Raw genomic sequence first — 15,074 nt, 5'->3', positions numbered from 1 at the left:
GTGAAATAATTGCTTGGAGCCATAGATGGGAGTCAGTGTCAGAACTGGGATTACAGCAAGTGATTGTAAGGCCGTTGCGGTTATCACTAGGTCATAGCTCTTTGCTTTGATGTGTCGTCCTTAAAATGTTGCAAAAGCTCAGCAGTGTTTTCGTTTAAAATGCATGCTGATGAAACTCTATGTACTGATAATTTAGTTTCTCAAAAAAGAGGCATAGCTTGAATTCAGATTGAAGGCATTTAAGTTTCAAGAGGATCTACTTGTCATTTGAAGGCTTTAGAAAATACCGTCCCATCAGTTTTACAAATTGGAATATATTCAGTCCATTTGCAATGCAGAGCAGTACAAACTGGAACATTTGAAATCCGACTCATGTAGTTTTTCACTCCTTATATAAAATGTGCCCGTGATCTAGTTTAACAGAGAAATGTATGGAAAATGTATTAACCTTCCCAGGGAAACGTTGCAGGTGGCTGCTATTTAAAACCCACTTTAGATACTATTTTCACCATGCTATAAAGCGTCTTGCTTTCCAACACTGTAAAGTTCAATAAAACAGACAGAGCCACCAGCATTACCAGACATGTTTGGAAGCATCTGTTGAGACCAAGTTTCTGCCAGAGACGTTGCACAGCCGGCGTGGTCAGACCTAGGCTGATGCCGAACCTTGACGCTGGCGGGAAGACCTTGCTTCGCTTTGCTTGTTCGGGCGAGTTCATCCACCATGTGGTCCATCCAAGCATGTTCTTCAGCCCTGGAGGTGTCTAGTGTCCCTCTTGAAGGGAATTGGCTGTGTCCATGGGCATGCAGGCAGAGCAGCCCCTTGGTGGAGTTGGCTTTTTGGCTGCCCTGGATGGGTTTTTGTTGCACAATGGGGCGAACACAGTTGGCCTCGTGCAGAGTCTGTGCCTGAAACCAGTATGAACCTCATGACTGTGGCCGAGCCGTGCGCTGAAGCGGCTCCCTCCCGCTCAGTGATTCCTCCCGAGGAGCGCAGCAGATGCCTTCAGTGCGAGGGATTTCTGTTCTGGTCCCCCCTGCAGAATGCTGGCTACTCCGCAGGACCTGGGGTGCCTCCAGCACCTGCGTCTCCGTTCAGTGAAGGCTCTGGGCACGTCACCTAACCTTGCTGCTTTTGTTTGCTCCTCTCCCGAATCAGGCCCACGCTTCTGCAGGGGCAGTGGACATCATCCAGCAGTCCTCTGAAGCTCCGTAGGTCCACTTAGTTTATGCCTCCTAAATTTTGTCGTCATGGCTACCGCTAGTTCTGCATATTGATCGGGTGACTGTTGCCCAAGCCCTAATTTGCTTTGCTTTTGAGCTAACACTGAATTCCTAATTTTCCTTTCATCCCGTCTTTTGTGGGAGAAAGGTTGAAATCCCAGCAATACGGAGGTGATAACAAAAATGCGGAATTAACAACATAAAATATTTTGCCAAACAAAGCTTCCAAACACCAATGAAAATATCTTAAAATCTCCAAGAACATAAATCATACAAAAATATAATTTATATTTAAATGTTCTCCTTCTGAAAGAAGTGTTTCAGCCTGCTCGAGGGACCGAGGGGTAATTCACGGAGAGCTGCAGGGGGACCCCGAGGAAGCTCAGGACGGGCTCTGGGGGTGATGGTTCCCTGCCTTTGCTGCCTGCCATGTGTCAGGGGGAGCTGTTGTCTTCTTTTTTCCACCTTATCCCAGGTTATTTGTAACGGAAAGAGTGAGGTACCCTTTCTTTTTGCTGCAGCTGTGCTGAAAATGTTTAGACTGTTTCATTAAGTTTTTTTTTTTCTTTGCCTGTTTCTTAAAACAATTCTCTTGTTTGCTGAACACATAGGAGCCCTTCCTCATCCCACGGTGTGAACCTACCGGTGCGTTTACCCTCTTGATTCCAGACGCTAAAAGAATTGTAAAGGGATACTGTGAATATATGCAACAGGCGTAGCTCCTCGGGGAGGCCAGGGATTTATGCATGTAATCTCTCAAATGCTCACTAAGGCCTAGGATGTGAGAGTTTTAAAATGATTAGCAAGGGCAAGGAATTGGTATCTAGCATAGAAACTGTACGTCAGTCCCTTGCCATTGCAGAATCCTGCAAGTGTAGCCCTTTGTCAAGTAATTGTGGAACTGAGGTTGCTCAGGCCAGCAGCGTTGTCTGTGGGGAAGGGGGAAGGTACAGGCTGGTAAAGGTCCCTAAAAGCGCCCTTGGGATCTAACCAGCAAGCAATGTAAATCGGCTTCTAGTTAACTTTCGTTGTTTGATTGCTTTACTGGGAGACAGAGGGATTTTTAATATGCAACATCTATTCCCAACCATTTTAGTTAACGGTGCAGCTCAGCATCCCTGTACGTCTTTTGGGGTATCAGCCCTCCCACTTACATCAGCTGTATGAGCCTTGGGGCTGAAACCAGGCTGAACTTAGTGACTGAATCTCAGTCTTGCACTCCCAGGTTGAGACTGGTGTTTCGGCTGGACGGAACTGTTTGTGTAGGGAGATGAATCTGTCTGAGTCCAAATTTTCCTAGTTGCACCAGTGATGGCTTCCTTGAGTTCTTGGTTAAATTATGTAATATTCCTTTTTCTTCCTTCTTTAAGACCCTCACTCTATTGAAATTGGATATGTTGACATCTACATTAGGCAGAACTGCCTCCCCAAATTAACGGATGCTAGAAAAGTGTCTCCTTTCACTTACCCCTTCTCCTCCCCCACCCAAAAAAAAGGAAAGAAGCAAACAGTAGAACAGAAACACCCCAAAAGCATGTGGAATATGGATAACATTGAATGTTGTGCCTCACAGCATAACAGTTGATACAAACAATAGGCTGGGGTTGCAAGTTAACACCAGTGTCGTAAAAAAAGCTTTTCACAATCTAAACTCTGCGTTCACTGATCTTCAGGATGGGGCAGAGATCAATCTCTCCTGTGGCTTTTTCTCCTTGGGCTGGTTGCTGCAGAATTTGGCTCATATTATGGCAGGGGGGAGGGGGGGGGGGATGGAAAATCTTGTCCCATAATTTGTTAGAGATGGCTGTGACGGGGATTGATATGGAACATGCTGATCGCTGTGAAATCCTCAGTCCCCATCCTCCCCTTACCCCCCCAAAATTCACTGTACATATTAAAAAAAAAAAAAAAAAAGTCAAGTTTATCAGTCTGGTTATTTTAGTACATGGCTTCATAAGGCAGAAAACCTACTGGATACAGTGTGTGGGGCGGTTGGCTGTCAGAATTCGTGTAGAATTCTTCTTCGTTTTTCTTGTTTCTTTAAAAAATTTTTAATTGGTTAAAGACCCATGTCTTGTATGAAAGCTTATATTCTTCCAAAACAAACAAAAAAAAAGCTGTTTCTTTCTTCCTCCCTTAAAACACCGTTGTCAGATCCTTTCTCTGGGGTGCTGCTGTGGTACAAACTTGAAGATGCAGCAGCCAAGTATTACGTAGTTCCCCGCTGGCTTGGGAGGAAGCGTGTCCGGGAGTCCTCAGCTGCGCTGGCCATCGTCAGAGCTCCAGGTAGCTGATCAGGGCCACCATTACTAGAGAGTTAGTTGTGATAACGACAGCGTGTGGCACTGGTCTCGTCACGGAGTCTTCCACCATCATACTTGTCCCTGAAAGAAAGGGAACGGGGAAGGAGCAACTAACTGTCTTGTTGCACAGACACAACCTGATGCCTTGAGGAAAAAGTTGGGAGCGTTGGTGAACTGTTAGTTCTGGGGTTCTGTGTGCTCGTACTGTGGTTGTGACTGATGAATCTCTCAGAAACGCTCGTATTTGGCAGTGGGCTCTATGGACTTACCCACCAAATCAAGGGAACGTGCTGGAGTTGGGGTCAGGGCTCCACAAACAGTCAGGATTTCACTCTTAGTGAATGTGGGTTGGGCTTGCGTGGGGCCTCGAGGGCTTTAGCTGCAAATAATAAAGGTAGGTTCAAACTAGACTGGAAGGTTGCTCGGAGTCTGGGGAGAGGTCAGCTGGTGGAGGGCTGGAGAGGAACACGTCAGAAGATCCTTTGAGCAAACAGCGCAAGGGAGCCAAAGACCAGAGTCTCAACCTAAATCACTGGGGTTGGATGTTCCCCCGTGTTCCTGGAAGGGAGAGTGGGATTTTAAAACATAATAGCATTTATTGTTATTATGCTGTGCTATGGCCAGGCAGGGAAGGAGAAATGACTAAGTCATTACTTATCAAAGAAGAGTAGTAGCGAATGCCAGACAAGTAGTCTTGCAGATTAACTCCTCTCTCTGAGCTCGTTTTCCAGTAGTCTGTGAAGCACTCTGGGAATGAGCGTTGGTGCGTGGAGTGTGGCTAGTCAGAGGAGCGTACGTACCACTGTTTCGGAGGATGTGAGCTTCTGCTGGGATTCCATCTCCCCCGGGCCCCGTCACCCGGATCTGTACAAAGGCGTGAGTGAAGTCTTCAGGGATGGGGATGTCGATCCGGCTCTTGCTGGCCAGGTATAGGGTGGGAGCAGAGTGGGAATCCTGCCTGTAAAGCATCTGTTGGAAGAGGCGAGTTTGAGTTTATGTGCCCTGTGATTTCCTTCGGGCTACTTAGAAAGCCAGGTACGTGCTGCCTCTACCTTGTACCCTGTAACTGCAGACTCGTCTGCCTTCGCCACCACTGGGTCCCACTTGATGCTGACCGTAGACCCAGATAGAGTCCACGAGATGTTGCTAGGTGGCCTCTTCGGTGCTAAGAGATAGAAAACAAGACAGAGATTCAGTAAGTCAGGGACTGATGAGGTTGTATTCGTTACAACCATCTCCTGAGACTGTACAACTGTCAACAGGGCTGATGGCACCACTATGGTTGGTTTAGAGGGAAGTATCCCAGCAAATGTTACTCTGAGCACAGATCTTCCCGGGTAAGTGATGCGCAGAACATAAGGCTGATCTGAGGAAATTCAGGGAACTGTTTTATGGACTAATTAAAATGGTGTTAGAGCACCAAGATGTAAAAGCTAATGAGTTAGCTGATCACCAGGGATCCTCTGGAGGATGCAGCATCCCTGGGGAGTACAATGTGCTAAACAGAGGTGGTCAAGGCTCACTCACGTGGTTTTGTTGTCGTGACGTTGGTAGAGGGACTGGGGGGGCCGGTTCCAGCCCGGTTGTAAGCTCTGACTGACACGTGGTATTTCGTGTTGGGGTTTAGGCCTGTTACATGAGCCGATGTGACCAGCCCCGCTGTTCTCACTCTGTCAGCTGCCTCCTCTTTATCACCATCCTTCCAGTACCGGATCTAAATAGAAAAGGGTATGATGGGTTTAGTAAGCGTAGAGGTATCTGTAGGTACCAGCCACATCCACGACCAGCACTGGGAGACCATTTGGTATTTGTTCCTATGCATTTAGCATGTGCCCAGGAATAAGGTCACAGCCTGTGTGGAAAGGCAAGCATCAAAAAAAAAGATGCTTCTCTCTTACTAATCTCTCTTGTGAGCAGTAGTACTGGCCTCGTTAGAGCCTCGTGCTGTCCATGAATTACCCTTCATCTTTGGAAACAAAATGCTCTCCCTTTCACCTCACTTAGCCTGGGGGAATTTTTCTTTGCAGGGCTCTCCAATCTCAGTTTTAGTATCTCTCTTTCCCATTGCAGGCTCGTACCTCGTAGCCCAAAAGCACTCCAGTCATGTCTCCCTGCTCAACGGGCTCCCAGGACACATCCATTTCTGAGGACAGAACGGCCTTGGCCATAACTCTGAAAGGAGCCACTTTCGGTTCTGTAAAAGACAATAAAAGGGAATAAAGTTCTTTTCCTCGCTCTGGGCAGCATAATCGCCGTACTGAAACGAAGGGCTCTCCTGCAGCACCGTTACTGTGCAGCCAGACGGCTGGTATTATGTGTACGGAGCAGAGCAAGGGGAAGGGATTTAGGGACTTAGTAGGACAAGCAGGGCCACAGCTGTGTGCTGTGAAGATCTGTGTCTGCTCTGAAGCTCTGGCTGTACAGTCACGGCTGGGCTTAGGGAAACATCTAGCTGTGTATTTGAAGTGGAAGATAAATGTTATGCTGAAATCACTGTCAGCTGCTCTTTGAGTAAAAGAAACCTCTCCTATCGTTGAGCTCCCGGATAGACACAGCTCTGCAGGGAGCTGGCTGAGGACACGTTGGTTGGTTGGACGAAGCACGGTGGATTCAGAGTCACCGCAGTCCCGCTTTACCTTCTTCTGCAGAGTACACGATGGCAGTGAGGCTCTCCGGTCCCTCTCCTTTTCTGTTGTATGCTTTGATCTTCACCTCGAAGGGGGTGTAGGGACCAATGCTCTCGTTGCGGTAGACGTAGTGCAGCGATTCCGCGTGTGGCACCCTTGCTGTCAGCCACCCCTGGGTGCCTTTCTTGCGAAACGACAAGATGTAGCCAAAGCCATCTCCGTTCTGATAGTCCCGCAGCGTCGGCTGTGAAGGGGGTGGGAACAGAGAGGAGTCTTGGTCAGTTCAAACGAGCAAGTCTTTGGACTAAGCACAGTGTTTGGCTCGACCACGTATCAAAATTGTAATGGCAGCATTAATTTCCCGAAAGAAATGGCACGTGCTCCTCCCCTTGGCCCTCTCCCAGCATCCACGGCTGGTGCCCTGCTGCTGACTTACTGTCCAGTTGATGATCAGCTCGTTGGGAGCCCCTCCGCCGCCGCTGAGCCCAGATGGTGCCACAGTAGGTGCTGTCGGGTCCCCAAACAAAAGCAGACAGCACAGGTTGGGTTAAGGAAACAATAGTGATGAAGATGAGCACAGACACCGCGCGGACTGGGCATAGCCAAGGCTTTGACAGCTCGTATGAAAGTGCTGGTCTCTATGTTTTCAGCCGTATTTCAGACATTTGTGAAAATCAGGGCTAGAATACTGGCCAGTACCTGATGAGATGATTTGGAGGCAGCATTTCTCAAAGGGGACAAGAATCAAGCTCAAAAGGAGAGGTATGGAGGAGAGCTTTTATCAGGGAAGAGTTAATATGCATTTGGTATGTCGAGAGCAGTTCTCCTGCTGTTCTTACATCCCTTCCGCTTGCACATTCACGCAGCAGAAGATAGAACGAACATTCACAGCCATTTGCTCGGAAATCTACCTTGTCTTTGCAGAGTTGCGCTCTGTGACATAACAGGGCTCTTTCCCCTTTCTAGTCATTACTGCCCAGAAGGTACGGGATTTGAAGCTAGGATTTATAATGGTTTATATGTATCTAACGCTGGTGAAGTTAGCTGCCAGCTCCGGTGCTGCTTTGTCTTTGACATGTAAATGGGGAAAAAGGCAGAAAATTTTGCGATGGCATCACCTGTAGGAGCACTCAAGGAGATGACTAATTGTTTGGGCCCAAGGCACGCTGCGAGCCAGCCTTCCCCCGCCAGCACATAGGGACAGGTACCGCTGATTCCCCTTGCTGCCTCGGAGCGTATCTGCACGTACCTGCTTCTTTGGTACGGATTTTGCTGGAGGGTAAACTTGGCTCCCCAACTCCAAGAATGTTACTCGCTAAGACCCGAAACTCGTAATCCATCCAAGGAATGAGGTTCACCACCTGGGCTGTCTCTGCGTTGCCTTCAATATTTACAGGATCTATATAATCCAATAACACGAGAGGAGAACAAATAGAGCGAGTGGCAGCCAGCGTACGAGCACAGAGCAAGAACTTGTCAGCGAGCTGGTGCCCCGCAGCCAGCACAGGCCGTGCCACCGCCGCTGCCCTCAAGACACTTACTGGTACGCATTTGCTTCCATTTGCTGGAGAGGAGGGTCCGCGCCTCGACGATGTACCTGGCGATAGGGCTGTGGTTATCAAAGCCACGGCTCCAGCTCAGCTGGACGCTGGTGTCACTGATGTCTCTCACCACCACACCTCCGGGGGGGCCTGGAGGTCCTGGGATGATGGGAGACAGATGGACACGTTACTAAGATGAAAGATTTGGAGGCTTATTGCTCTTTATATTGTGCAAGTCATAAATTAAAATCAGGCCTTTCTTTTATGGAAGCTAGGAAGCCTCATGTCCAATTTTGGCCTCCAGAAAAGCTCAGAAGCTTATCCCATCCAGGTCAAATATTGGATGGTGAGGTGGTTGCAAGGAAAGAGCAAGATGATCCCTTGCAAGGGCCATGTCATTACTTCGGGCTTGTAAGGAGCAGGGGCCTTTAGGACAGAGAAATTACCTCTGACAGTCAGCGTGGCTGACTCCGAAGCACTGTCCACAACTGTCTGGGCTGTACACGTGTACCGCCCCGAGTGCCTCAGCTGGGCATTGAAGATGCTGAGGTCTCCAATAGCTTCCTTCTGCATGGGGAAGGGAAAAGACAGTGGGGAGAGCATTTGAACACGCCTCATCACAATCCAGCATTCAACATGCAAACAAAGAGGCTGGTATTAGTTTTCTGTCCTTTTTGACGGTACGTAGTTGCCCTTTCTACTCACCGCGCTGGCTCGCCGGTAGTGCCCCTCAGACTTGTCAAAGTCAATGGGGAAATCATCCAGTGACCAGGTGAAGGTTAGGTCCATAGTTGGATCATGGGATGCGTGACATTGTAGAGTGAGGTTTTCACCTACGTTGATATCAGCACTAGATGGTGCCAATGTGATTTTGGTGGCATCTGCAAAGAAAGAGCAGGGAGGGCTGTTAGCTGCAAATGCCCACGTACCAGATGCATATTAATGCTGCAGAGCATCCAAACCAACACTTTGCAACTTGTCGTCATCCCTCCCTAACAGCTGTAGTTTTACAGGAGGAAGAGGAGGGATTACAGTGCTTGGAAAATGGAAATGCTTGTCTTAAGGACCAGTTATTGGTAGGTATGATTTGGTGGGTCAGGCAGAAGATCTGCTGCTCCACAGGTTGAAATGTCTTAGATTCCCCGAGTATTGCATTGATTTTTGGGAGTACAAGGAGAGGAGAAATATCACATCGTGGCATTGTTAGGTGTTTCTTGCTTGATTGACCCTAAATCAAGGCAAACATCTCTACCTCGAACAGAGAGGATTCCAGTACTGTTGGCTTTGCCCATGAAATTCTCAGCAAAGCAGGTATACTTTCCCTCATCGGATTTGCTGATATTCTGGAGGATCAAGGTGCCATCTGTGGTAATAGTCACCCTGGAGAGGAAGAAGAACCATACAAGAGGAGAGTTAAAATGTCTGTTCACTCTGTACATCTGTACAATGTCCAGCACTTGCTGACTTTAGAGAAATTGGTGATAAAGACAGGACTGCAAAATACTATGTAGGACTTTTCTAAAGAAGAAACTAGAGGAATAACAAAGTGCTTATGTTCAGGGATGTAGCAGCACACTTTGGTCATCGAGTCCAGTCTTCTGGCAAGAAAAAAAAAGTGATTTTAGCTATGGTTTCTAGGTAGAAGCTGACTCTGTGCTGCTACCTGCTACTGTTGATGAGAAGTTCAGTCCCTTTGGTCCAGAGCACAGTGGCTTTTGGTGCTGCTCTTGGTTGGCACGGGATGATGACCTTCCCACTTCGGGCTGCAGGTATCAGTCGCTTCACTGGGTTTAGTCTAAAATCTGGTGCTAAGGCTACAAGGGGGAAAAAAAGAGGATTAAGGAACGATTAGAAAACCCTGCTATATGAGCTTTTGAACTGCCATGTAACTAGGTATTGATTTCTTGTTAGATGACTCGGTAATAGAAGCATGGCAATATCTGGTGAGCAAGATGAAGGAGTGATTCCCCTGCTGCCGGCTGGTTTCTAACGCCTGCCGAGGCAGGAGTTATGTGACATACGGGTCGTACGTAGCAATGGGGTGTGACCCTAACAAGTGCAAGGTCTTTGAGAGACACAAGAACAGCTGCTTTTGAAAATGTAGAGGATATTCCCTTCAACATCCTGACCAAAGTCGCCAATGCAGACATCCAGCTTGCCTGAAACTCCTCCTGGAACTGCGGAGATAGAATTGGGTTTTATCTGTTGCCCTCGTGCATTGCAGCGTGTTAATGCTGAACAGTTGATACTTAGGGCCTTTAATTTATCTCTGGCATCTACTGACCAGGAAGAGATAAGCTTTTAGGCTAATGTGGAGCAAGTTTGGCATTAGTCCAGCTCCAGTCGCCATCCATCAAAGCAGGCTGAATGGGTACTGAACGCTTTTCTTTCACCTCTTTCCTCCAAAAAGAGGAAGGCTGTGTAGTGGAAGGGAGCTTGTGGTGCTGCTGTCTGGTCGGTACGCTTTCTGTAGCTAAACAGATGTCCTTGTTCTCTTTCAGCATTGCTGAATTTACACAAGATGTAAATTTTAAAGGGTTGTAGAGTGTCTTGTTGAACCAGTAACTATATTTCAATGGTGAGTGAAGCAGTTTTTGTCTGCTCTTATCTTACTCTGAGATCGCAAGCGTGGGATATTAGGAGGAGATCTAAAATGCTTCAGTGTCCCATTGAAACCCAGAGCACTGGGAAATGAGAAATTACCTTGCACTGTTAATTCAGCACTTGCATATACTGTGCCATGCTTGTTCTCAGCCACACACTGATACATGCCAGAGTCCTCCAGGACTAGCTTGGAAAATCTCAGCTCTCCACCGCTCACTTCGATGCGGTTCTGTGCAAACAAGAGGATGAACCCATTAGATGAGAAGAACAAAAATGGAACTCAAGCCTCGTGTGTTCAGGGTTGAGGTTCACTGCAGACTCTTTACCGGTTTGAAGCAAGCCTGGTTTTCCATGGGAGAAAACACAGGCTATTTTTTCCATATGTCCGGTCACTACCCCACGTCACTGTGCTCTGTTTGCTGAGATTTCTGAGTGCCTGAGCAGCAACATGCAGGTCATACAGAGACAGGTACAAGGTGCTATTTATCCACCCTGATAATTGGCTATGAGTTCCTGTAGTTGCATGAAGCAATGGCTGGGATGGCAGTAACGGCAGAAGGGACTTGCCGTCGGTAAGGACTGTGGCATTGCTTTGCGGCCTCATGGGGGCACATGGAATAGGGGTGCGGGGTGATAAAACGGGGTTGAGATGCATTTGCAGCAAGGCAGGAGAGGGTCAAAGTCTGGAGTAGCATGTTTGGTACTGCAGGTTGTGGTGTGCACTGGCTGGGCTGCTCTCGCTGCCAGACCTGCGCCGGCGGTACCTGGGAGGTCAGCGGTTGCCCGTCCCGAAGCCATCGGACGGCGGGCCTGGGTTTGCCGGCGGCCGCACAGCTCCATCGCAGGTCGGACCCGATATCGGCTTCCGTGTCTGTGATCACCTTTAGCCACTCCGGCTGAGCTGCAAAGGAGCAAGAGAGGTGGCAGAGCCAAGAAGATCAGATGAGAGGTTTGTTGTGCCAGGCAAGCAGAAGGATGCGCATTGTGTCATCTCTGCTGGCAGATTTATTTATCAGAGCGTGTTTCACCATAGTAACAGCCTTTGCCTTTTGTGCAGCGATGCAAGGCTGAGTCCGCTATGGGTCTGGCTGCAGCTGTGCATGCGGACTGCACAACATTATGGCAGAGTCCAGATCTGAGGAAGAACATTAAGGTTTCTCTTCTGAAGAGTGAATGCAGTCATTCCTGAACTTCAGGGAAGACTGGATTCAGACTCAGAGAACCAGATTAAGTTTTGTAACTTGACTAGATCTGATTAATAGCTCCAAGCATTAACCCTTGTGGAAGTACCCCAGGCTTGGAGAGGATCTTGGTTGAGAGCCAAGTTTGATTTTTACCACTGTGCTTCCTTCCCTGGTTACCTCATTTTTGCTAGTATTACTTTAGGGCAAATGAGGAAGTCTCTCTACTTGCCGTAGCTTAAATGTATCCACTGAGGAAAGGTATCAGTGATCTCTGCATGTCTTTGTTAGGGCTTTGCAATAGGTTTAATTGGGGCTGATAGGAGGCAGGATCAGAGGTGGTGGTTTCATTCCCAAAGGCTCAGTCCATTGCCTGGGGCATCTTGGTGTGCTCTGGGAAGGCATGTGTTTAAATGTGTTACCTTGAATGATGATGCGGCCCTGGTAGGTGTCTCTCCCTTTGATGTTTTCAGCCTCACACTCGTAAGTCCCTTCATCCTCAAAGCCAACATCCTGGATCTGCAAGAGGGGCTCGCTGCCGATCCACTTGGAGGACTGCGAGCCGTCCAGCTTCCTCCACTTGATTCGAGGAACGGGACTATATAAAAGTAAATCTGGTGAAGGCCAGCTCTCGGGTACCCCATGCTGCGTTACAATGTAGTGTAACACCCAGGTCCCATCCCAGCTGGGCCTTTGCCAGCAGGACAGATGGCTTTAGCCAGTTCTTCCCTCCTCCTGTTCCCCCTCCGTCTCTGGCCTACAGTAGACCCGTTGAAGAGCGGGGTTGTGAAGGCTGCAGGTTCTGCAGTGCCCTCCCTGTCCCGAGCCCGAGCGGCACGGACGCTGCACTCACTTTCCAAAGGCAAAACACTCCAAAGTCACCATCTGCCCAGCCAGAGCGTAGGTGTCTGCAGGAAACCTGGCTTTTATGCTGGGTGCGTACTGCCTGGCATCTGTTAAAAGGAAAGCACGGTTGAGGAGTTCTGGGTGACCTTAAAATGGCACACGTGAGGTCTTAAAGGACAGAGGTACCCGCAAGGTTACACTGCTTCTCAAAACCTTCATGTGTTTGGATAATTTACAGGTGGCAGAGACTGAGTTTCATTTTCCTCTTAAAACAGCTCTTACTAAAGTCTCTAAAAACCTTTTTACAACATCTCCGGCCTATTTCTCCTTAATTCACTGCCTGCTGAAGTCCCTTCACCCTGCTCAAGAAGTATCTTTAGCTGCACCTCTGCAAGGTCACCAGAGGCCGAGGGAGTCGTTTCAGGGATATATGAGCCTGCACCGGCTGCACCTTCTGCCATTTCTCTTTTACAAACAAACAGAGAAACGCCATGGATGGGGTTTGTAGCTGCACAAGCAGCAAAGCCTGGGCTGCTTCCCTCAGATTCCAGCCAATTAATATTTTTGTAAGCTCTTAATCTCTCCTGAGAGCCTGCTGGGGTCCTGTGGAGCCCGAGTGCTTTGCGGTGGCTTGTTAATTTTGCATTTTGCCCAGTCCCCTTATGATAATCCAAGAGCACTGACCCTCTGCAGTGAGGCTGAGCCGGGAGAACTTGCTGAACACGCTCTTGGTGATGAAGTCGATGTGGCTGGTGGCAAAGCATGAATAGTTTCCCAGGTCGGAAGCCTCTGTCTTAGCAATGTAAAGGTTTCCCGTGGTCTGAGAGACGAAACGCCTTCCATCGGCTGGGATGAAATTGGGAAATTCATTCAGGAGCCATCGATAGGATAAGCCTGTGGGGAAAAGAAAAAAGGAACAAACTGCACAAGTTGCCTGTGACCTCCCAGGTGGGACTCAACCCAGCCGTCCCCTTTCGAGACCAGCCTACGCTGAAATTGGTCCTTGGATGGTACTTTTTTTCTCCACGTGTTAAGTCCTGTCTCTGTTTTGTTGCTTTACAGAGTCTGTACGTTACCTGGGTAGTGGGGAGGAGGGCTGCAGGCGAACATCACTCCCCAGCCTTCTGTAATCTTCACGGGGTCTCGCTCTTCTGCAGAGAATTCCTGCAAAACTAAACATGCAAAGTGAAACCTGTCTGTGGATGAAAAAAATAGCTGGAGGAATTACTGTATTTTATCTCCCCCTCCACAGGCTGGTCTTTTTAGTGGTTGCACAGAGGGAGATCCAAAAATATTACTGAATTTCTCTGTAGTGCATCAAATTGCTACTGCAGCTCCACGTTAATGGAAAGTGCCAGGGGATTTCTCCAAGTGTACCATGCACGGGAGAGCTTCTCTCCAACCTTTATTAATGTGAGCAGAGGGGGCTCAGTTTACCCCCAAGGTAACTGTGGCTGCGTTTCATTTACCTTGTGGAGACAAACTTACAGCCAAAGCGGAGGGAGGCTTCTCTGCTGACCACCGTGCCCCTGGAATTAGATGCCACACATTGGTAGGAGCCGGCATCCTTGGCTTTCACTGGGTTGCTTATCACTAGGTCGCCTGCAACCAGCCTGTAACGGGAATCTGGCTCCATCTTTATCTCTGTGCCATTCATCTTCCACCTGCCAAGAAGAAGTGTAAAGAGCAAGAGGGGTAAATACTCACTGCAGCACTCGTGGTGCCTCGTAGGAGGCTGTGCTTGTTTGTTTTTCCAGCTCTGGTTTGTTGGGATTTGGATTTATATCTGGTCTGTGACCTGGGAAGGATGCACATCACGTGTAGATGAGGAGGCTGATTCCCATGTTAGTGATTTTCTTTACATAAAAGTGGAGAAGGGAAAGCAAAATTCTTGATGGTTGTGTCCTAGTCGTGGTACAGAGAGAGAGAGCAGGCGAGCTCACCTGTAGGTCGCAGGAGGACTGGCTCTTGCTCGGCAGGAAAGCGTGACTTTCTCTTCTGCTGAGCCTTCAGGGAAGAGGGTGTGCACAGGCTGCTCTTCAAACACGGGTCCGTAGTTCCTTGTGCTACTCTGGGCTTGGCACCAAACTGCAGGAGAGGGAAAACCTGCTCAGCTCAATTTAGTTTTTTCTAAAGATTCTCATTTTTAGTTTTGTAGGGTGTCCCTGGCAGCGTGAGAACTGCATCTAGAATAAAAGAAGGAGCAACGTGAAAATCACAACCCATCTGTCACCACAGCCCAGCCCCAGCCATGGCTTGGGACATTTAGTGTGTATTTCCTGCTGAGCATCTCGCACCGTCTCTGCCATGCCAGGGGGACCAGACATGCTTAAAGACGTCCAGGCGAAGGAGTACTGACACACACCTCTTGGAAAACCACGTACAGACAAGACTGGAGCTGGGAACCCCTGGATGCCCTCCTTGTCCCTGGCAGTGAAGACACGCTGGTTCTTCCTCTCTCTGTACAAACTTTGGCTGGTCGGTTCCTCCTGAGTCCTCTCCAGGACAAGGGAGGAGAGAGGAGAACCTGGATCGTCGTGGTGAGTTCTCAGCTCAGCCACCGCCTCCCTGCACACGCCTGGCAGATCCCCTCCATCCCTGCATCTGCAACATCATCAACTTGACGACTCGAACCTGCCGTTTGCTGGTGTGCAAACCGATGCTGCCGGTATCGTTCTGCTTTTGAACTAATGGGATGAGCTTGAAGCTTCTTCTGTAGTGTTCAGACACGGGTTTGATTCTGATCTT

General features: G+C 48.6%; 2 protein-coding genes across 2 annotated transcripts in view; one reads left to right on the top strand and one right to left on the bottom strand.

The window, feature by feature from the left end:
• RBBP5 (RB binding protein 5, histone lysine methyltransferase complex subunit) overlaps window positions 1–14,499 on the top strand; it is a 38,234-nt gene extending 23,735 nt beyond the window's left edge. The window contains exon 14 of the mRNA XM_074564003.1: window positions 14,477–14,499. Coding sequence (XP_074420104.1) covers window positions 14,477–14,484 — 8 coding nt within the window. The 3' untranslated portion in view covers window positions 14,485–14,499. The remainder of the gene's footprint in view (window positions 1–14,476) is intronic.
• CNTN2 (contactin 2) overlaps window positions 2,762–15,074 on the bottom strand; it is a 29,253-nt gene continuing 16,940 nt past the window's right edge. Inside the window, exons 3-23 of the mRNA XM_074563998.1 lie at window positions 14,270–14,414; window positions 13,815–13,990; window positions 13,403–13,498; window positions 13,011–13,220; window positions 12,334–12,433; window positions 11,903–12,078; window positions 11,064–11,200; window positions 10,399–10,528; window positions 9,359–9,509; window positions 8,948–9,075; window positions 8,401–8,576; window positions 8,142–8,262; window positions 7,696–7,854; window positions 7,404–7,553; window positions 6,591–6,661; window positions 6,164–6,398; window positions 5,606–5,721; window positions 5,055–5,241; window positions 4,580–4,692; window positions 4,328–4,496; window positions 2,762–3,608 (exon numbers count right to left, since the gene is read on the bottom strand). Coding sequence (XP_074420099.1) covers window positions 3,499–3,608; window positions 4,328–4,496; window positions 4,580–4,692; window positions 5,055–5,241; window positions 5,606–5,721; window positions 6,164–6,398; window positions 6,591–6,661; window positions 7,404–7,553; window positions 7,696–7,854; window positions 8,142–8,262; window positions 8,401–8,576; window positions 8,948–9,075; window positions 9,359–9,509; window positions 10,399–10,528; window positions 11,064–11,200; window positions 11,903–12,078; window positions 12,334–12,433; window positions 13,011–13,220; window positions 13,403–13,498; window positions 13,815–13,990; window positions 14,270–14,414 — 3,056 coding nt within the window. The 3' untranslated portion in view covers window positions 2,762–3,498. The remainder of the gene's footprint in view (window positions 3,609–4,327; window positions 4,497–4,579; window positions 4,693–5,054; window positions 5,242–5,605; window positions 5,722–6,163; window positions 6,399–6,590; window positions 6,662–7,403; window positions 7,554–7,695; window positions 7,855–8,141; window positions 8,263–8,400; window positions 8,577–8,947; window positions 9,076–9,358; window positions 9,510–10,398; window positions 10,529–11,063; window positions 11,201–11,902; window positions 12,079–12,333; window positions 12,434–13,010; window positions 13,221–13,402; window positions 13,499–13,814; window positions 13,991–14,269; window positions 14,415–15,074) is intronic.

Source organism: Larus michahellis, chromosome 21 (assembly GCF_964199755.1).
Source record: "Larus michahellis chromosome 21, bLarMic1.1, whole genome shotgun sequence".
Lineage (NCBI taxonomy): Eukaryota > Metazoa > Chordata > Aves > Charadriiformes > Laridae > Larus > Larus michahellis.
Note: the sequence above shows the minus strand (reverse complement) of the source record. Positions and strands in the feature narration are given on the sequence as shown.